The 22,949-nt window shown below is 36.3% G+C and overlaps 1 protein-coding gene across 1 annotated transcript in view; it reads right to left on the reverse strand.

Annotated features, from left to right (window-relative positions):
• The window catches only part of TEX26 (testis expressed 26), a 64,719-nt gene that overhangs the window by 23,027 nt on the left and 18,743 nt on the right, over window positions 1-22,949 (reverse strand). The window contains exons 3-4 of the mRNA XM_044668962.1: window positions 1,340-1,424; window positions 108-270 (exon numbers count right to left, since the gene is read on the reverse strand). Of these exons, the coding sequence (XP_044524897.1) occupies window positions 108-270; window positions 1,340-1,424 (248 nt within the window). The remainder of the gene's footprint in view (window positions 1-107; window positions 271-1,339; window positions 1,425-22,949) is intronic.

A 22,949-nucleotide genomic window follows, 5' to 3' on the forward strand; every position in this document is an offset into this window, starting at 1 on the left:
AAGGCATTTGAAGCTTCTCTAAGATGTTTGTACATTTTCAGATTCATTCTTTCTATACAATGAAATTCTACATATGTTTATCTATTATGCATTTACTTTGGACTTACCCGGCAAGTATGGAGATTTTTGGTTCTAAAGCTTGAAGTTATAGGTCTTATCATTTCCTCTTTAGAATATGGTTTCCAAGAGAACTGTTCTTTGTATAATGTTTCAGTGTTGATAGGATCGCTGAGCTTGTATGTATATCCTAACTGTTTTATATTACCACGACTATAAGAAAAACATTAGAAATTACATGATAATCTGATACCAGATGTTACCACATTGCAATGCCAAATGCTTTTACCAGAAGTATACTTCTAGAAATAAGTTCTAACTTTTAAATATAGGCTGGATCAGGTAGATAAAAAGCCAAGTATAATTAACTCTGGAGAGTTCCTTGAAGATAAATAATCCTATGAGATGGCTGTTTGTAAAAATTGTCAGGCTTGAAGAGAAAAAAAAAGGAAAGGAGGGAAGACATATTCTAATAAATTTATTTTCATGTATTTTAAAACCGAATAATAAACTGTTGAGAAGAGTCAGGTTATATCTACAAGAAAGCCAAACAAACTAGATAGTTTAAAACAAAACTTCTCTGACATCATTTTCTTCAACTTTAAAATGGAAATAATAACAACACTTGGGATAAGTTAAGAAAAGATATTTTGTGATTATATGAATTATCTTATATGTGGCAAAGTCACATACTATAGTAATAGGACCTTTATGAAGATCCATTTAAACTTTCTTGATGTCTTTTTATGAATCCCTGGGAAGAGTGTTTTAATCTCCTTGGTAACTCCCTTGGGATAGCTCTAATTAGCTATGCAAATTTCTCTTTTTTTGCATTCCTTTATATATTTCCCAGTATCGTTAGATTATAACTTTTTAGTTGGATAAGTCCTTAGTGATTGACAAGATGAAGAAACCAAGTTCCAGATAGGGGAAGTAACTAGTCCAGGGTCAAGCAAATGTAAATTAACAAGCAGAGAGATTTGAATCTAAATCCTCTGGATCCAAATACTAGACTCTTATATGATGCTAAGTTGTAGCTATCCTTCCTTTCATTGTTGCTCCTTATTTATCTGTCTTTTCCATCTTTAAAATTGTACTCTCAATTTTGAGAAGGCAGAAGATGTGTGGCTGGCTCTTCCTTCCATTTTTCAATCCCAGTGGCACCAAGAACAGTTATAGGCACACACTAAGATCTTCAATGATATTCTTATTAACTGACAATTTTTGTTAAAATTTTGATGATATGCAACAAAACAAAATGAACTAATCAGATACAACTCACCGAACTGGGACATGAACTTCTCCTTTTTTAGGTGTGTATACATGCATCACTGTCGTTTCATAGGAATTCCAACTGGTATCCCCAGCTGAAAGAATAAAATGGCTGTTTCAGATTTGATGATCACAGGATAGACTGTTTGGCTACTGCTTTGAGAACATTAATTCAACAAGAAAAAAGTTTTGGCTGAAAAACAGTTTTTCTATGAAGGAACCCTTTTGAATGCAAATATAATCCCTTAACCCTTAGTGATAGTGATAGGATCATAAAAGTTAAGAGAAAGCAATAGAAAGTTGTTTTGTTTTGGGGTTGTTTTTTTGTTTTTTTTTTTTTTTTTGGTTGTTTAGGAGCCAGTCTGCAAACAGATCATTCACTTATTTTCATTGTGTGCAGTCTGACTCTTCCTGATGTTATTTGGGGTTTTCTTGGGCAAAGATATAGGAATTGCTTGCCATTTCCTTCTCCGGCTCATTTTACAGATGAGAAAGCTGAGGAAAACAGGATAAATTGAGTTCCCCAGAGTCATACATAAGGGTCTGAGATCAATTTTGAACTCATGAAAACAAGTCTGCCTGACTTCAGCATCAACACACCCACTGTTTACCATCATTCTAGCTGCCCTAATTAACAAATTAAGAGAATTAATATTGGAAAGAATCTTAGTGGTCATGCCTCACGCATGAATTATGTCAACACTCTGAATAACACAATATATAAATAATAAAATATTAAATTCTATTATTTAAGAAAAAGATGGAATATGGACATGGATTTTCCAAATTATCTATGCCTATTGAAAGAAATTCCTCCATAGGAATTTGATCAATTGTTTGACTAAGTCTTTTTGTCTCTGTAAGTAGCCATAGAATTACATAATCTCAAAGTTGAAGGGAAACATGGAAGTTATCTGTACTCCAGTCCATAGCAAAGCTAGCATCCCTTCTACAACTTATGTGGTCCAGGGTCATCATTCTGCCTCTGTCAGAAACCCTTCAAGGAGAGGGAACTCATACCTTCTCCCAACGGAACCCAGATCACTTTCGAACAGACGATTGTTAGGAACTATTTCCATTATCAGACCCCAATCTATCATATTATAATCTTTATCCTTTATTCTTAGTCTTGTCCATCTGGGACCCAAGCAAGGCAGGTATAATCTCTTTTCCATAGACAGTCTTTGAAATGATGGAAGAGAGTTATGATATTTCCTTTATACCATCCATCCTTTTTCAAAGTTAAATACCCCAGGTTCCTCTCACCAATCTTTAGATGGCATTTTGAGGATTCTCAAGACTTTTATCACCCCAATAAACTCTTCTGGAAGCTTAATGTATTTCTTAAAATGTTGGGTCCAGAAATGAATACAATATTCCAGATATGATCTGACCAGAGCAGAGTATACTGTTATTCTATGCATATTTTATAGAGCCTACAGTTTTATATTAGCTGTTTGGGCTGCCATATCACAGTTGATTTACACTGAACTTGCAGTCCATTATATCCCCCAGATCTCCCTAGCCACCTTTCACCCATCTTGAATTTATGAAGTTGATTTTCTAAACCCAAATGCACATTATATTTATCTCTATCAATTCTCTTCTTAATAAATTCATCCCATCCCAATATTATTCTCCAGGAATTGACAAACTGTAACCTGGTATTTGAATTCCATCATCAGTCTATTTTTGTATAAACCATAAGCTAAGAATGGCTAGATTTGGCCCTCAAACTCCATTTTGCCAGTCCTTATAGCCAATCAAAATCATTTTGTTTTGTCTTGCTTTTTTAACATAATTTTATTTAATTTTCATCTCTGAATTATCTTCCTATCCCGTCTCCTACCCACTGCAAAGGTAAGAAAAATAAACCCCATTACGAAAATGCATAGTCATCATGCAAAGCAAATTCCTGCATTAGCCATATCCAAAAAATACATGTGCTTTAGTCAGCCTTCCAATATCATTAATTCTCTCTTTCTACAAGTGGACAACATGTTTTATCATAAGTCGGATGGAATTGCATTTGATCATTGTATTGATCAGTTTTAAAGTTGATTATCTTCACAAATACTATTATTATACAAATTGTTTTAAGTTCTGCTCATTTCATTTTACCTCATATTTCATGCAAGTCTCCTTGGATCTTTCTGAAACCATTCCCTTCATCGTTTCTTACAGTATAGTAGTATTATTCTCTATGACATTCATATGCTACAACTTGTTCAGGCATTTCTCAATTGATGGGCATCCCCCATCAATAGTTTCCAAATATTTGCCACCACAAAAAAAAAAGAGCTGCAATGAATATTTTTGTATACACAGATCCTTTTTCTCTTTCCTTGATCTCTTTAGGGAATGAACCTAGTAGCAGTATTTCTGGATGAAACTTTAGGGGCATAGCTCCAAATTGCTGTCCAGAAGGGTTGGACTAGTTCAAAGCTCTGACACTGGTGTCACACAGGCCCTCTAGCATTTGCAAATTTTCCTTTTTTGACATCTTGATCAATCTGATGAATATGAAATGGCACCTTATTTGTTTTCATTTGTATTTCTCTATTAATTATTTGGAGCATTTTTTTCATATGGTTATTTCATAGCTCAGATTGATTCTTCTGAAAACTATTCATATCCTTTGCGCTTATGAGTTGAGGAATGGGTTTTTTTTCTTGTATATTTGGCTCAGCACTCTATATATTTTTAAATAAGAACTTTATCAGAAAAAATTCATATTTGGTTACAGTTAGGGAAGGGCTCCCAAACTGTATATATCCTTTGACCTAACATATATTACTATACTAAGTCTATATCCCAAAGAGATCAAAGAAAAAAGGAAAAAGACCTATATGTACAAAAATATTTACAGCAGCTCCTTTTGTGGTGTGGTGGCAAAGAACTGGAAACTGATGGGATGCCCTTCAGTTAGAGAATGGTTAAACAAGTTATGGTATAAGATTATGATGGAATACATACTATTGTGCTATAAGAAATGATGACTAGGATTCTTTCAGAAAAACCTGGAAAGCTTAAATGAATTGATTCAAAATGAATTCAGCAGAACCCGGAAAGCAGCATATACAGTAAGCAAAAAAAATGATCTAACACAATTCCAAAGGACTCATGATGAAAAATGCTGTCTACCTCCTGAGAAAGAATTGATGTTGTTTGAAAGCGGATCACAGCATATATTTAAAAATTTTATTTTTCTTGTTTTTTTTAAGGGAGAAGGTCTGTTTATAGCCTGACTAATATGCAAATGTGTTTTGTATAACTGCACATTATAATCTATATCAAATTGCTTGCCTTCTCAATGGAGGGGGAGGGAATGAAGGAAGAGAATTTAGAACTCAATTTTTTAAAAAATAGATGTTAATTGTTTTTTAACATGTAAAAAAATTAAAGAATAAAGAAATGATAAAAAAAAACAATTATTCTTCGAAGGGAACCCTAGGCTTTGCCAGACTGTTCAAGTGGTCCATGACCCAAAAAAAGTTTCAGAATCCCTGTTTTAAATCCATGAACTTATGATTTTACTTCCTGAGATAGTACATAAACTGTTTAATTATATGGCACATGGCAATACTTTAAAGATCTTTTGTTTTCTTGATTTAACTTCCTTCTAACCAATAAGTCAACCCCTCTATGAATTGGGAGGCAGTCTCAGAACTGTGACCACATCCAGACTTGTCCAATCCATCCCTAAGCATGAATTTAAAGCACCCAAAAAGCTCATGCGAAGTTTTTGAGAACCCAGGGTACCATCCACATAATTGTGTATTCTCCCAGCAAAGTTCCACTATACTTTTGTCCCCACTCCTGACCTTCTATAAGCCTAGGGTGTATAATCCGAGAGTTCATCTTGTCACGTTTAGCTCTTTTCATATTTGAAAGAGAAATAAAGATCTAACGTCATGGCGCTATTTATTGAGCAGAAGGATTTATTACACTATAATACGAATGAGGTAAGTGTTTTGTTACCTCACTGAGGCATTGTTTTTTGTGGCTTTTCTTTTTAAAGGAGACAGAAGACTGTAGGAAACTTGGTATCCTGGATTGATTTTCTTTTTCTTTAAATGAATCTAGTCCTTTACTGTTTTAATCTCACTAGTCAAATTTAACCTTTTGTTTCTTCTTTTAAGGTTGTGGTAGTTAACCTCTAGCCAAAGGACCACCTATGATTAATGATAAAATTTCATGAAAATCTTAAGAAAAAAAACCTTTAAAGTCTTTTTTCAGGGAATGAGGAATATGGAAATATATATTGTATGACAGCACTGATATAACCTATATCAGACTTATTTACCATTCTCAGGGAAAGAGGAGAGGAGGGAGGGAGGGAAAGAATTTGAATCACAAAATGTCAGATAATTATCAAAAATGATTTCTTCATGTAATTGAAAAAAATTTTTAGAGTTTTAAAAAAATTTAAGTATTGAGAGACCCTCCAAGTGCATTAATCAACCCCATAGGTAGGTCAGGGGGCTCACTGCTTTGTTTTGGTCTCGGTTTCCCTATCTCCTGGCACCAACACATAAGGTCACAATAACTATATGTTGAGATGTATTTCCATTTACTCCCAGGCCTCCTTGATCTCCATTAAATGACTTCCATGCATTATAAAATCATAGAATAACAGATTTAGGAATGCCAGTAGGGGCAGCTGGGTAGCTCAGTGGAGTGAGAGTCAGGCCTAGAGACAGGAGGTCCTAGGTTCAAACCCGGCCTCAGACACTTCCCAGCTTGTGTGACCCTGAGCAAGTCACTTGACCCCCATTGCCCACCCTTACCACTCTTCCACCTATGAGACAATATACAGAAGTTAAGGATTAAAAAAAAAAGAAATCTGAGAGACAATTTAGTCAAAGCCCCTCATTTTATAAATAAGGAAAATGAGACACAGTGTTATTAAGTGATTTTCCCAATATTGTTTAGATAAGACTAGTAGCAGAGATTCTTCCCATTGTGCCACTGGGGTTCTTACCAATGGGAGCAATTCCATTTTCAAAAATTTATAAAACCTACAAAGAAGCAGTATTGGTTTATGTTAAGATATAGGCAAGCCATTCCCCAATCAACAAATGGTCAAGGGACATAAACAAGCAGTTTTCAACGTGAAGAAATCAAAACTAACTATCAATAAAGCACATGAAAAAGTATTCAAAATCCCTCCTGATTAGAGAAATGCAAATTAAACAAAGCTGAGGTATCACCTTACACTCTAGCAGACTGGCCAATATGGCATTAAAGGAAAGTGATAAATGTTGGAAGGGATGTGGCAAAATTGAGACATTAAGACACTGCTGGTGGAGTTGTGAATTGGTCCAACCATTCTGGAGGGCAATTTGAAACTATGTCCAAATGGATTTAAAAGACTGCCTATCCTTTGACTGAGCCATACCACTGTTGGGTTTGTACTCCATAGAGATAATAAAGAAAAATATGTGTACAAAAATATTTATAGCTGCACTCTTTAGAGGGACAAAATATTGGAAAATGAGGGGATAACTATTGATTGGGCATGGCTGACTAAATTCTGGTATCTGATGGTGATAGAATATTATTCTCCTGAAAGGAATAATGAACTAGAGGAATTTCGTGTGAACTGGAAAGATCTCCAGGAATTGATGCAGAGTGAAAGGAGCAGAACAGAACCAAGAGAACATTATACACAGAAACTGATATATTGTGGTAAAATCAAATGTAATGGACTTCTCCACTAGCAGTAATGCAATGACCAGAACAAATCCAGAGGAACTTAAGAGAAAGAACGCTATCCACATCCAGAGAAAGAACTATGGAAACAGAAATGCAGAAGATATAGGAACAATATTCCTGCTGAGCTAGTCTCATACAGGTGCCTAGGACAAAAATATTTTTCTTTTTTTGTCTGTATATAGATGGGAATAAATAGAACCAATTGTAAACAAATTATTAAGTTGATGAAAAATTTTATTACTATTATTATAATACCCTTTTCTCCATTTCTTCCTGTCTCTTCAGTATTTCAAGATTCTCCTTCTTCTATCAAGAGGAAATTTTAACTGGATATTCTATTACATGGAATACAAATTGTTTATATTATAATGTAAATGGATCATACATTTGTTACCTCATTCTAGCATTTATTTGCTTTTTAAGTCTTTTCTTTCTTAGAAGAGATGTTCTGCACTGGACAATGGACATTTGACACCCTGACTTGGTTCCTCGTTGTTTAAAATGCCTCTTTTTTCCACATCCAGAGAAAGAACTATGAAACCAGAAAATACATTCGAAAAATATATGCTTGATCATGTAGTGCTTTGGGAGGAGGGAAGAAAGAGTGGGGGAGAGAGGATTATTCTTGAGATCTATTTATCATCTCTAATAATCTGATAAGGACAGTTTAGTTGATAAGGAAATAACGGGACAGGAAGATCTTTTCATCAGCTCATGCTGCTGCGCTGTCTCCAGGAGCATGGAGTTTATTATATATATTTCAAGACTCATTTCACAAAAAAGAATCCCCCCTAAACTTTGCAGATGCACAAAAGTTATAAATTATGTCATATCAAAGCACAAAAGATCTCATTGGCTTCAGAATAGACCAAGGCTGAATTTTGACTGGGTTCTTATCAGAAAGCCAAGTCGGGGAATGCTTTTCTCAGGGTTGAATTGCCCCTGCTAAGGTTTTGGCCTTGGCTACACCAGGCAGCTGTATTCCTGGCCAAGGGGGGAGAGTGTTAACCTTTTAAATGCTGCCCTGCTAGGAACCTAAAGCTCTTCAATAAGGCCACAATACTTTTCAACAAGAAATCACAAGGATCACAAAAGGGGTCAAAAGAGGAGTTTCAGATTTTCATCTATTTAAGACTCTGTTTCTCTTATTGGCCCTCCCACAGATTATGAATCATGTAACCATGGAAAAATATTCTAAATAAAAATAAATAAGTAAAATGCCTTGTTTAAAAAATTTTATTTAGAATATTTTTCCATGATTGCATGATTCATGATTTTTCCCACCCCTTTTCCCTCCCCACTCCTAGAGCTGACAAGCAATTCCATTGAGTTATATGTTTCTTTGTTCAAAATCTATGTCCATATTATTCATATTTGCAATAGAGTGATCTTTTCACATCAAAACTCCAATCACATCCCTCCATTGAACATGATCAATGATATGTTTTTCTTCTGCATTTCTACTCCCACAGTTCTTTCTCTGAATGCGGCTAGTTTTCTTTCTCATAAGTTCTTCTGCATTGTCCTGGATCATTGCATTGCTGCTAGTAAAAATGTCTATTACATTAGATTGTACCACAGTGTATCAGTCTCTGTGTACAATGTTCTCCTGGTTCTGCTCCTTTTGCTCTGCATCAATTCCCGAAGGTCATTCCAGTTCACATGGAATTCCTCCAGGTCATTATTCTTTTCAGCTCAATAGTATTCCATCACCAACAGATACCACAATTTAGTCATTCATTCCCCAATCAACGGACACCCCACTTCATTTTCCAATTTTTTGCCACCACAAAGAGCACAGCTATAAATAATTTTGTACACATATTTTTCCTTATTATCTCTTTGGGGTATAAACCAACAGTGGTATGGTTGGATCAAAGGGCAGGCAGTCTTTTAAAGCCTTTTCAGCATAGTTACAAATTGCCCGCCAGAATGGTTGGATCAATTCACAACTCCACCAGCAGTGTCTTAATGTCTCAATTTTGCCACATCCCCTCCAACATTTATCACTTTCCTTTGCTACCATATTGGCCACTCTGATAGGTGTAAGTGATATCTCAGAGTTGGTTTAATAATGCATTTCTCTAATCAGGAGGGATTTTGAACACTTTTCATGTTCTTATTGATAGTTTTGATTTCTTCATGTGGAAACTGCCTATTCATGTCCCTTGACCATTTGTCAATTGGAGAATGGCTTGATTTTTTATAAATTTGACTTAGTTCCTTATATATTTGGGAAATTAAACCTTAAAATGCGTCTTTTCAATCAATAAACAAGTATTAAGTGCCTATTTAATGCACCAGGTACCACAAAGAATGGTTTGGGTGAAGGGAGAGGAGATAGTGTTATGATTAAAAATGATGAGGGCAGAGATCAAAAGGAAGAATAGTATTTTAATAAAAGCCATGCTGATAGAGATAAACTGACCACACACCTGTAAGAAACCTATTCCAACCTCAACTCAGCCATTTACCTTTCTTCTCTCCGCAAGCTCAGGTAGCTAAAGAGGAAGTTCAAAGTCACTTCCCCCCTATTTAAAACAGTCCCTCACCTTGAATACGTAATCCAAAACAGGAAACCCATTGGACCATGGGAAATGTAGTTTTAAGGACCCCCACAGGTACACAGAAGTTTGTCAAACACTATATTGAGGTTCAATCCTTCCAAATAAAACCCCAGGTGATTTTAACTAACACATTAGCCCCCTGTGATCCTTTGGGAGATAAATCTCCCCAATGGATCAGGAAAATATAATCAAATTAGAGTTTACAATAATTTAGAGATAAAAGGGAGAAAGAACAAAACCAATGTTCGGTACATTGACAAAAAACCATTAAGAGGGAGCAGTCCCCCTTTCTGGCATAAACTGTCCATTCAAAATAAATGCATCCAACCCCATAGTTCAGATCAACTTTGTGATTGCCATAATTATTAAGATTAAAAATAATAAAGACTGATATAAATATAGAAATTAGTATTTTAATTAAAGCCATGCTGATAGATAAAGTCATTAGACCACGCGCTTGTAAGAATTCAAAACTGCTGCTTCAGCCATAATTGCCTCCACTCTCATCCTGTGCCCAGTAGCTAAAGAGGAAGTTCAAAGTCACTACAGGAGTTTATATCCCTTTTCTTACATCATCCCACTTTTTGTCTGCCATGAGGAATCATGGCAAATGTAGTTTTCAAAGTCTCCCACATGTCCATAGTAAATATATATATATATATACATATATATATATATATATATATATATATACACTTTTAGATGGCATTTCCCAAATTTCACTTTTACAATAGCGAATACAAACAAAAAGAAAACCAAAGAAAGAAGAAAGAAAGAAAGAATCCCTGCCTTTGTCTGTACATATATAAGCATATGCAAAAGAAAATCAAGGTAATTTGGGTCTGGGGTACTCAGATGTGCAATCAGAAAAGGCCTTATGTGAGGAGGGGGAATAACATTTGAGCTGAGCCTTCAAAGGAAACTGAGAATTCTAAAAGGTGGTAAGAGGATTTATTTTTAATATGTACTGAATTACTTCCTTATCTGGTTTCTGAATTAAAGGCTCAAATTGCTTCTTTGACTTTTGTATAATTTCTTTGTTCTTAGGAACTCTAGACTAGAGAACAGTAAATAGAAAGGGGAGATTAAAGATGCTCACCTTGCTTAGTAAATAAGAACTAGTTTTAGATTAGGGGTTATTGCTAACACTAGATAAAGGACTGTCCACTATCGCCTAGGGCAACAGTAGGCTACCTTTTCGGTCATCAGAGCCATAAAAGCCTGCGGAAGGAGGAGGATGGAGGCAGAAGGCGCTGGAATATGGAGCAGGGGCTGAAGGGCCCCCTGGGGCACATCCTGGGGCTCTGCCTGGACTGGCTGGTGGGGAGGTGGAGCCAGATATGGCTGGAGAGCCATAGTTGCCAACCCCTGGCCTAGGGGGTGAGGAAGGGGTTAGAGAGTTTTGATGGACCACCTCCCTATTGGCCATTTACCAATTAAAAATATCTTATGGATGATGTCTTACGGATGTCTGCAGCTGAATAATGAGCTCCCACTGTCTATTTATGGATCTATGAGAGGGAACTTTGGAGTCTTTGATCACCAAGAAAGATCAGAGAAATAACTGTTGGAGTCAGAATGCAGATGAAAGCATACAATTTTTCAATTGTTTATGTGGGTTAATGTTTTAGGGTTTTGGTTTTATAAGATTACTCACTTATAAAAATGAACAACATGGAAAAAATATTGGTTAATGCTAGTGTAACCAAAGAAATTGATATTCTTACTCAGAAGCCAATCTCTCACAATTTTTAATCATTACAATGGAAAAAATAAGGGAGTGCATTCCAGATATGTGAGACAGCTGAAGCAAAGGTATAGGACATAAGAGATGGAGTCTTTGGAAGGGGAAAGGAAGGAAATAAGCATTTGTATAGTACTCACTATGTTCCAAGACAATGTGCTAAGTACTTTCATAAGTATTATCTCATTCGATCCATACAACGACCACCCTGTGGGGCAGGTGCTATTATTATTCTCATTTTATAGTTGAGGAAACTAAGGCAGACCAGCAGGGAAGTGACTTGCCCAAGGTCACACAATTAGTGTCCAAGGCCAGAAATGAACTCAGATCATCCTGACTCCCAGCTCTATGCATTTGTGTCACCTGCTGTCTCCTTTTTTGGGTGACAAGAAAGGGGGTAATAATAATAAGGGGAGTCATTCATAAGGCCCAAAATGTTAGCTGAAGTCAGGTTGTGAAGGAATATGGATGCCAAACAGAGGATTTGGTATTTGATATCAGAGGTCATTGGGAACAAACTGTAGGAGTTTATTGAGCTTCAGAATTGTGACATAGTCAGAGCTCTGCTTCAAAATAGAGAGGAAAGTAATTTTAAATAGGAAGCTTAACTTTGAGAATATTGCAATAATTCAGACAAGAGGACCCAGAAAAAAAGGTTTGAACTGGGGCAGCGAGGTGTCTCAGTAGGTAGAGAGTCAGACCTGGAGATGAGAGGTTCAAATATGGGTTCAGACACTTGACCTCAACTACTTATGTTCCTTACTGCTTTTTTGTCTGGAAACTGATAGATGGAAGAGAAAAGTTTAAAAAAAAAAAAAGGCTTGAACCAGGGTATTGGCTGGCTAAGGGGAGGGAACAGATTGATGAGATGCTGTGCAGGTGGAATGGACAATTGACTAGATATTCAATGTGAGGAAGAATAAAGAGCCCAGGATGACTCTGAGGTATCAAATCTGGATAACTGAAAGGCTGGTCTAGTGGGGATAATATTCAGTTTGAGATGGCTAATAAAAACGCAGTTTGAAGTGTCCAATATGTAGCTCATGAGGACATGAAGCGTGTGTGTGTCTGTGTGTGTGTGTACATTTATACAGTTGATCTTAATTGATCTGTGGATCTATATTTGAAAATTCTCCTACTAGCTAAATTTTTTTTACTTCAAGAAATAATATTTAAAACACATTTTTTTAAACCTTCACCTTCTGTCTTAGAATCAATACTAAGTATCAGTTCCAAGATAGAAAAGCCTTATGGACAAGGCAGTTGGGGTTAAGTGACTTGCCCAGGGTCACACTGCTAGGAAGGGTCTGAGGCCATATTTGAACCCAGGACCTCTCATCTCCAGGCCTGACTCTCTATCCCCTGAGCCACCTCGATGCCCCACCCAAAGCACTTTCATAATCATCTCTTCCCAGATTAAAGTGGTAAAAATTTGAGTCACCAGATGAACAGCAGATGAATTCCTAAGTTTCTTCATATCACAGATTTTTATCATGACACCAGCTGAAGTCAAACAAGGAAAAACTCCATTCTCCTCATTTCAGGCTCTCATTGTATACTCAAGCCTTTTCACATCAATTTAGTGCCAGTTTGTCACATTTCTGTGATGTTTGTTGGTGATTTCACTGTTTAAAATGTCCTTAAGCAAAACACTGAAGTGCTACCTCGTGTTCCACAAGGAGGCTATGAGATGCCTTACAGAGAAATTAGATGAGTTTCATTTGGGCATGAGCAATGGTGCTGTAGCCCTGAAGTCAATGATAATGAATCAATAAAACGATACAGAAAAAGGAAGAGGAAACTTGCCATTCTATACATGAAGTTGTTCCAGAAAGTGCTAAAGTAAATGGGAACAGAGGCTTGCAGGAACCTAACACTGCATTTCTCCTAGGAGCAAAAAGTTCAGCATTCTCTGATTCAGTGTTCATGGGGACTGTATAGATCAGAATTACAGGGAATGACAAGAATCAAGTGTATATATGCATACACATTTAAAATGAGATCTATCTGTGTGTGTGTGTGAGAGAGAGAGAGAGAGAAAGAGAGAGACAGAGAGACAGAGAGAGAGAGGAAAGAGAGAAGAAAGAAAAGAGAAAGAGAGAAGAAAGATGATAGAAGAGAGAGAGGAGAATAGAATGGACGGGAGAGAGAAAGAAGGGAGAGAGAGGGAGAGAGAAAGGAGAAAGGAAAGAGGAGAGAAGAAGAGAGAGAAAAAAGAGACAAGAAAGATGACAGAAGAGAGGAGAGAGGAGAAAGAGAACAGAGAAAGGAGAGAGAGAGAGAAGGGAAGGAGAGAGAATGTGTGTGTTGAGAGAGATAGGTCATATAAGGATGATATTAGGAAATAAGTATTGTTTTATTAGTTTAAAGATAAGAAGTAGAGAAGCTGGCTTTGAGGAAGAATTGGAGTTTCAAAGTAGAGCTGAGAGTGTTAATTTCAGCTGTTGGCAGTTACAACCGTTATTCTATGATAGTTACACTCTCTGGGGTAGCATTCCAGGAGGGGGCTTCTGGCAGTTGACAGAGCCACATGCAGCTTCTTTCTCTCTTAGGGCTAGAGAAGGTAACATCTTTGCCTCTATCTCTGTCTCAGTGAAAAACTTGAAGGAGTGGAGTGTTTTCTTTTCCAACTTGGGAAACACTATTTATCTGTTACTGTCTATAGATTGGTTAAACTCTGAAAAGACCAAACAAAACCTTGTCTTTGGTTTAGACTCTGAGTCTGTTAAGGCTCAGAGTCCTAACTTGATTCTTGTGGAGACTCAACCAGATAGCCTTGGTTATCTTTATAATTTAAAGGCGAAGTTAAGAGTTAGAGTGGTTAGGTTTATTTAGAATAGTATAAATTAGGTTAGTTAGATCAGGGAGGATTAGCATAGCCTGTGTACCACAGGAGAAGCGGTTCCTTGGGGAACCTGGGAGTTTATTTGGGTGGAGTTAGAATCCCTTAGAATTAGAAATCCTTTTCCCCTCATATATATTTAAAAAGTTTATTTTTCATAAACAAGAGTCTCTTTAATGTTCCTTGCACCTTGCATTGCTTGCCTAATATTATTTTTACAGTCATCTGTATAGAAATGAGAATGAACTGAATTTGTGAGAGCTGATGAGGTCACAGAGAGAAAATGAGAATAGACATGGGGAAAACAAGGCTCTAGTCTTCTACCATTTAAATTTCCAAAGCTAATCACTCCTTTCCTTTACTTCTAAGGTATTTAAGCTGAAGACAATCTCTGAGGGACCAAAGGATTCCTATCCCCAACTCCCAAACAGAAGGTAAATTCAAGACTAGAAGCAATTTTTTGTCCTAGTTTCTCCAGATCCCACAATAGTGTGAGACACAGAGTAGTAGACCATAATAAATGTTTGTTGAATTGTGTTAAGAAATATTATCATTGCCTCAAGTTTCTTCCCCCAGCAAATTTCCAGCTCCTGCCTCCTACTGGGACTTCCCCCAGGCCAAACCTTTGCCTGCTCCTGCTTGCTGTGAAGTAGAATTCCCCATGCTTCAAAAAACACAGAATCACTACTTGCCCTAAGGCTGGGCCTTAAGGAAAGACTGTGGACAGTCTAATAACTTGTCTATCTCAAAAGATCTTTCCAGAAATTGATTTTTTTCTGCTTTGCCCCAATTCCTCAATAGTTAGCACATTCCCACCTCATCATATTCTCCCTATCTCAATATTTCCAGAACCCTCATTTATTGTTATACAAACCTCACTTCTCACCCACAGCCCTCTAATTCTCTTATTTTTATCCCCCATCACTGCAAACTTGTCCTCCAAATGTTCATTGTACTAGATCTGCCTGCTCTTCCCTGTACTACTCTCTGAAATGCCCACTCTATAGTTAACAAATGTGCTTCCATTTGAAATCTTTTCCTTTCTCCTTCCTCCCTCCTTTTTCTAAATTCCACTGAGCCTCAACTCCCCTTCCTGAAGACAGGGCTTGATCACTAATTCATCAGCACCATCATCTTCTCCTTTGAAGTTCATTCAATACAAATTTATTAAATTCATTCTAGATTCTTGTAGCTGCTATTTACTTATGCTTCTGCCCCAGGATATTCGTCTTTTCTCAATTCAATGACTAGCCCATAGTCTTTCTCTTTACTTCAAACTCCTGTCCTCATACTAGGGGACCTTCAGCATACATATTGATACTACTCCTTCAAATACTCCTTCAAATACTTCCCAGTTCTCAAATCTACTCAGTTCTCATCATCTCCTCTCCTCCTCTTCCACTTCAACTCAACTACACATTAAAGATGGTCACACATTTGATCTTGTCATCATTCATACTACTATGATCATGAACTCTGAAATTCCATGATCATTCTATCTTTTCCTCTGTTCTTACCACTCCCCTAAATCATATTCTTTATCCTTACCATTAACTTTAATTCTTCTGTCCCCTCAATTTTTTCCCAGGTCATCACCCCTATGTACTGAATATATTCTTCTTCCCCTATCTTGACTCTTTGGTACAATAAACATTTTCTGTATTTTCCTCTGCAAATAAACCCATTGCCCACCCTTACTCTAACACCCATGGAGCATGTCTTGGGGCAAGTCTAACCTTGGATTATTACCATCATCATCCAAAAGCAAAGCAAATCCTCTCAAACCTCCATAATCAATTGATTATACCAGTCATCATATAGTCTTTTACAAAACTTTTCATCTTTCCTCAAGCCTCTCATGGCATTTCCTTCCTCCCACCTTATAAGGTGAGGACATTGCCTTATACCTCACCAAAAAAACTGAGAACATTCTCCAAGAGCTTCCCTCTTTTTCTTTCCTTCATTTAATATCACTCAGATATCTTTATCTTTCCTCATTATCTCTTTTCTCCATCCTTATCTCAAGTGAAGAGATTATCCTTTTTTTTAATCAAGGCAAAACCTTCTCTTTATGCACCCTACTCTCATTCCATCCCATTTTCTCCAACAGATTGCTCTAATATCCTTGCTTTCTCACTAATTCTAATCTTCAATTTCTGTTTATTTACCAGCAACTTCCTTGCTACCTGCAAACCCCATCACCCCATTACTTCTTCATCTCTAAAAAATTTCACCTGATCCTGACCTTATCACTACTATCACCCTACATCTACCTCTCTTCCCTTTTGTAAATTCCTTGAGAAAGCTGTATAATCAGCACTTTAACTTCCTCTCCACTACCTGGATTCTAAACTTTTTTAAGTCTAGTTTCCAACTTCAACATTCAACTGAAATTATTCCCTCTAAAATACTAATTATCTCCTAATGGCCAAATCTAGTAGCCTCTTTTAAATCTTCATCCTTTTTGACTTCTCTACAGCTTTTGACACAGTTGATCACACTTTTTTGGATACCCTGTTCTCTCTAAGTTTTGTGACACTACTCTCACCTGGTTTGCCTCCTATGTGACTGTTATGGATTATTTATCATTTATTAATAATGTTTAACCTGGGGACAGAACTAAGATGGTGGGTTTAAAGGCACCCCCCCCTGAACTTTCTCAAGTTCCCCTCCAAACAACTTTAAAATAGCACCTCAAATCAAATTTTGGAGGCAGAGCCAATAATAACAGGCCAGGATGAGACATTTTTCTGGCCTAAGAAAACTTAGGAAGGTTAGCAGTAGAAGTTTGTGACATTAAAATCCACAACATCAAGGTACAAGATTTTCCAGGGACCACACATGTGACAACAGCAACTATAGCAATAGCCTTAGGAGAGAATGTGAGGGGATTTGCAAAACTGGTCAGAAAGAGATTACAGGGGACCTTTTGCTGACAGTGCTGGGTGCAGATGGCACTGATAGACAATTCTATTGCATATATGCAGTACTAAGGTCCAGTTTCAGGGTTGAGAAGCACACTGAGGAGTCCATCAAAAGAGAGCAGAGGCCCTAGTCAAATATCCAAAGTAAAAAGAGCAAGAGTGATTACAGGGGACAATGGGCTCTGGGTAAAGACCAAGGCATAGACCAGAACAATGAACATGACCTCTCCCAGGATTATACCCATTTGGAAGCACCAAAAACTTGAAGAACCCCAGAATTAGCTCCAAAAACAAGTAGCACTTTCACAAGGTCCAAATATTAGAACAGTTACTCCCCAAATGAGCAGAGTCAAATTTTAATATATATTTCAAAGTCAATAAATAGAGTGGGGAAATGAGCAAACAATAAAAAAGGGGAAAAAAGGATTTCACCATAAAAATCTACTGTAGTGACAGGGAAGACCAAGACATAAACTTAGAAGAAGATAAAAATGTAAAAATAGTTACAAATAAAGCTTCAAAGAAAAATGCGCATTAGATCCAAGCCTAGCAAGAATTCCTAAAAGGGTTAAAAGATAAGAGTGATAGAGGGAAAATTGGGGAAAGAAATGAATTTGTATGGTGCAAGAAAATTATGAAGCACAAAAATATACTGAAGAAAGTAGCACGTCAAAAAACAGGATTGACCTAATGGCAAAGGAGATATAACAATTCACTGAAGAAAAGAATGAGAAAAAAACCCAGAATTAGTCAAAAGGAAAAAAGATACAAAATCTCACTGAAAAAATAATTCCTTCAAAATTAGAATGGGAGGGGCATCTAGGTGACTCAATTGACTTACAGTAGCCAAGCCTAGAGATGGGGGATTTTGAGTTCAAATATGGCTGCAGATACTTCCTAGCTGTGTGATCCTGGGCAAATCAACTAACCCCAATTGCCTAGCCCTTACATCTCTCTTCTGCCTTGAAACCAATACTTAGTAATGATTCCAAGACACAAGATAGGGGTTAAAAAAAAAGAAAAAATAGAATGGGGCAAGTGGAAGCTGATTCCATGAGATGTCAAAAAACAATAAACACAGTCAAAAGAATGAAAAAATAAAGTGTTAAATATCTCATCAGATAAACAACTGACCTAGAAAATAGATCATGGAGAGAATTTAAGAATTATTGGACTCCCCGAATATCATATCAAAGAAAGAACTTAAAATCATATTTCAAGAAATTATCAAAGAAAAATGCCCAAATATCTAAGATGCAGAGGGTAAATAAAAATCAAAAGAATCCACCAACCACCACTGAAAGAAATTCCTAAAATGAAAAATTCCAGGAATACTCTAGCCAAATTCCAGAGCTCCCAGATCAAAAGAAAGAAACAATTCAAATATTCTGGAGTCACAATCAGAATCCCACAAGATTTAGTGGCTTCCACATTAAAGTAGAAGAAAGCTCAGAATTTGGTATTTGCATGCAAGACAAAGGAGTTAGGATTAAAACCAAGAGTAGCCTAGTCAACAAAACCGGATGTAATCCTTTAATGTGTCATAATTAGATTAAGTCTACACTGCCCATCTTTAGATTTAATCACCAAAGGTGAGAGCACTTTTAATTCTGGGAGGTTCATAACCCACATGTGCTAGAGTGGGTGAAGAATCAGAATCAACTGACTGCCCCCTAGGCAGTAATATGAAAAGTGTCTATCGTGATTGGACACATAAATTAGGAGGGAGGCACAGGAAGTGATGCATAAAAGGAGAAGATCCTTTAAAAGGAGAAGGTCCTCAAGTCAGTGGGGAGCTTTGGGTGAAGAGGGCAGCTGGTGAAGGAGCTCTTCTGGTCTGTGGAGGAGTGCTGGCTGGAACACTAAAACCTTGGTGAGACCACTTTAAATATCTTCTTTTGAATTCCACGTGGTGAGTTTAAACACTGACTGAATCTTCCTGAACATCTCTTAAGGAACTTCTTTTAATAGACTCTGTGAAGCTTTGCTTCATTCACCTCTGGGCCTCTGGCCCTCTGACTCTCGGGCTGAGGGTTAATTACATCTACCTGGATTAATTAGAGGATTGTAGTAATTTACCTACTGTGTTAGATTCTTATTTACTTATTTCCTCTCTCTCTTCTCAATTGTAAATAAACTTCCATAAAGTCAGTTTTGACTTGAGGTTATTCCTAAATTGGAGAGATTTCCCCTGGCAATCACCTTTTAATATATTGAACCCAAAAACCCGTTTTTCCCCCTTACAAAGGGAAATACAAAAGTCACCTAAGCTGAAACAGAATTGAAGTAAAAATATAGTAATTAGTTGGTATTATATAAGGAAATCTGTACAGGAGCAATTCAATGGAATATTAATATAATATGATTAGGGAAATAAGATGAGACTAATTTAAAAATAGTAGCAATGTTTAAGTGAAGTGAAGAATCAGAATCTATCACATAAAAAGGCTGGTTTCAAAGTTGTGGTAGGCTTTAATCAAAGTCTACTGAAAGGCGTGAGGGTTGGAATTGCCAGAGAGAAGGTGTAAGTAAATAGGGATAGGATAAAAATGGATAAAAAGGTAAAGAAACAGGCAGTAAAAATGGAATGTTTGAAAGTCAGAGGTTTGGAGTTTGGAAGGAGGTTTGAGAAGGTTTATTTTTTTTCATTGAGATAAAAAGGATTTGAGAAAATTTTTTGAAGAAATGTCAATAATTTCAGACAAATAATATTCTATTCATGTTGTAATTTTTATCAAATGGAAGCTATAAAAATAAATCTGCAGCATAAAACTGAGTATAACATTACCAAAAATCTGTCCTTGAAGGACTGTAAGAAGGGTATTGTTTCAATCCTTCGAGGTTTAGAGCCTCCAAAAAGGGGAGATGGGAATGTGAGGCTGCCATCACGTGTCCTTGAAAGTGAACTAACTGAAAGCAGTTGGTTCTAAAATTTGAAGTGCTGGCAGCTTTCAAGCATTTAATGGCCCTTGCAAAAACTAAGATTTTCAGTGTTACCATTTGTGATTAAAAAAGCCAAATTTGATTTGGCTGAAGTTTAGCCTGAAACAAAATCATTAAGTGATTATCGTTTACAATGAGAGGTGTTTTCCTGTTAGGATAATTGTGGTAAATCAGAGCTTACTGTGAAATACGCTTGATATCTGGAATTAAGACAATATATTTGAAAACTGCATGGATCAGGAAAAACTGGGTTCAGATTCACTCACAGAATTTATTAACTATATGACTTGAACAAATCACTTCACTTCTGCTTGTTCCAGCTCCCTCATCTATAAATTGAGGTAATAATAATCCCTGTCTCCCAAGGTTGTTATAAGGAATGTGGAAATACTCCAGAAACTAATATGTTAATTTTCCATGAGCTACACCTTGCTATACAGATTTACTGGAGATAGAGTAAGACTATTTGCAGGAGAAAGAGCCACTTAGGAGTCTAAATCCCAAACAGCTTCATAATGTGTTCCTTAGCTGACCTTGCTGAGATGGCCATCATAAACTCTACCTGAAGCAGTCTAAACTGGTTTAATCCAGCCTTGTGGTCAACCTTTGCTACCAAACATCCTAAAACATCCTGCTTCTGTGTTCCACCTGTCTCTGGAAGAGACTGTCCATTCTCCATCCCCCAACTCCTTCCCAAATCACCTTTTGTTGGGGTTGGTAGCAAGCATAAATTTTCCCTACCCCTCTCAGGCTATGGAGACTTAATTCTGGATGTCCCCTGACACATTGTCTAACACTTTCCCTTTTAATAAATGACCTTTTTAACTCAATGAGGACTCCTCAATATTTGAGAAATGGATTATTCAAAATTGAAAACATCAAATGACAGTAACTGTAAAGTGCTCAATACAGAGCCTAACATGGTAAGCGGTATATAAATGTTCTTGTTATTTTTATAAAGTGTATAATTACTCTATACTTTGTTTTGAATGTAATATAGAATGCCAGATTGATAGATGGTGATTTTCTATATGTAAGGATTCTGAAATGCCTTCAAATAAATTGATACTATTTGAATGGCAAAAAAAATTATTATGTTTTTTTAAATCCATTTATTATTTGTTGTTAGGCTTCTAATTTTTCTTGATTGCAAATTTGGGGAAACAATTGTATAAGAAATGCTGTTAATATGAAAAATGATACCAAGAGGATGTAATTATATTAGGAAAGTAATTTCTCTTTTCATTTGGATACAATTAGATGATTAATTGAGCTGCTAAAAAATATAGTCACAGTGTTTAAAACTGCTAAGTATTTAATTGAATATATTTTGCTTTTACATGGATAAATAATAACAACTTACTATTATTGATGGGGGGAAAACTACAACAGATCTTTTAAGTTATTCCCATCAATGAGGTTCCTTGGGACTTTCTATTTGGGAAAGAGAAGATCTTTTCAACTATGAAAGAAGATACTAAAATAATGAAGTGGTTTGAGGAGAAACAAAGATCACTCCCAGTCAAAGTGAGGAGACTTAAAGGTTTGCTTATAGTAAAGGATGTGTTTTATCTAAGAGGTTATTTTTGCCATTGATTGTGAAAAATATGAAATTATACCTGTAATAGTATGTATTGAAGTTACATCTTTGAACCAAATCAGTAACAAAAGACATTAATTCCAATGATTTCATTTTGCCTTAAAAATTAATAGGCAATAATAGATATCACTATATCTGTTAGTCTAGAGCAGGGGTCGGCAGCATATGGCTCTTTTGAGGGCCAGATCTGGCTCTTTCTGCAGGAGCCATAAAGTCCATTTTTTTCAGGCGCTGTTACAGGAGTGCACACTGTGAACACTGTATGGCTCTCAAGAAATTACATTTTAAAAAATGTGGCGTATGGCTCTCACGGCCAAAAAGGTTGTCGACCCCTAGTCTAGAAACTTAACGGTAGCTAGCATTTTTTTGGAGTTTTTGAGTTAACTATCATATAAACCTACTATATGTGTGAAACTCCAGAATGGGGTTATTCTTAAATGTATAAATGAAAGATAAATAAGCTGCCCTTATATGTGCTTATTGTTAAATATTATTGTAATATGAAAAAAATAATATCCTAGCCTTAAGCTGTTTAGTAAAAATCTTCTGCTTGAGATAAAGTCTCTGGGACTATAATTTGATGTTTTTCTAATTTTTCATTTCAGATATGATTTAGCTGAATTGTCATTAAATCAACAATCACATGATTCATGGGAAATGCCATGCATTGCTCAAAGGAAGTTCAGTCTAAGAAATGATGTGGCAGATAGATAGATGTCTGTGCTGAGTTGGAGACAACCTTGTGAAGGCAAAGGTAAAAGCCTCTTAACTCAGTTTCCCCGTTATGCTATTTCTTTTCTGAACAAGAAATTTGCCCATCTGGTTAATTCTGAGCCTGGCTAAAACTGTGAATAATGTGGAACTTTATTGTATGATTGGCTATTAACGAGCCCTTATCTAGAATCAAACTGAGCTAAGGGAGTTTTCCCGTTATACTTATGCCAGGTCCATATCTGTGTCCTTGAAGGGATAGTCCTGGTATTATTAAAAACCATGTCCCTCTTTTTCCTTTCATAAAAACATTTCTATAATCAGGGCTGGTAAACTGTAGAAGTTTTTGTTGTTTCAGTCTAAATTAATTAATTTTTTTAATTTAATTTAAAAACTAGATTAATACTAAAATATTTGACATATATGAGATTCAAATATGAAAGATCTATTTTTTATCTGAACCTGTGGACCACTCCATATCCTAAGCAATTAGGTAGCATGAGTTTTTAGGCTTGCCCTCTAAAAGATTAATTAGGTTCTTAAAGTATCTCATTCTTTCAGGATAATATCA

The sequence above is a fragment of the Gracilinanus agilis genome, chromosome 3, assembly GCF_016433145.1.
Source record: "Gracilinanus agilis isolate LMUSP501 chromosome 3, AgileGrace, whole genome shotgun sequence".
NCBI lineage: Eukaryota > Metazoa > Chordata > Mammalia > Didelphimorphia > Didelphidae > Gracilinanus > Gracilinanus agilis.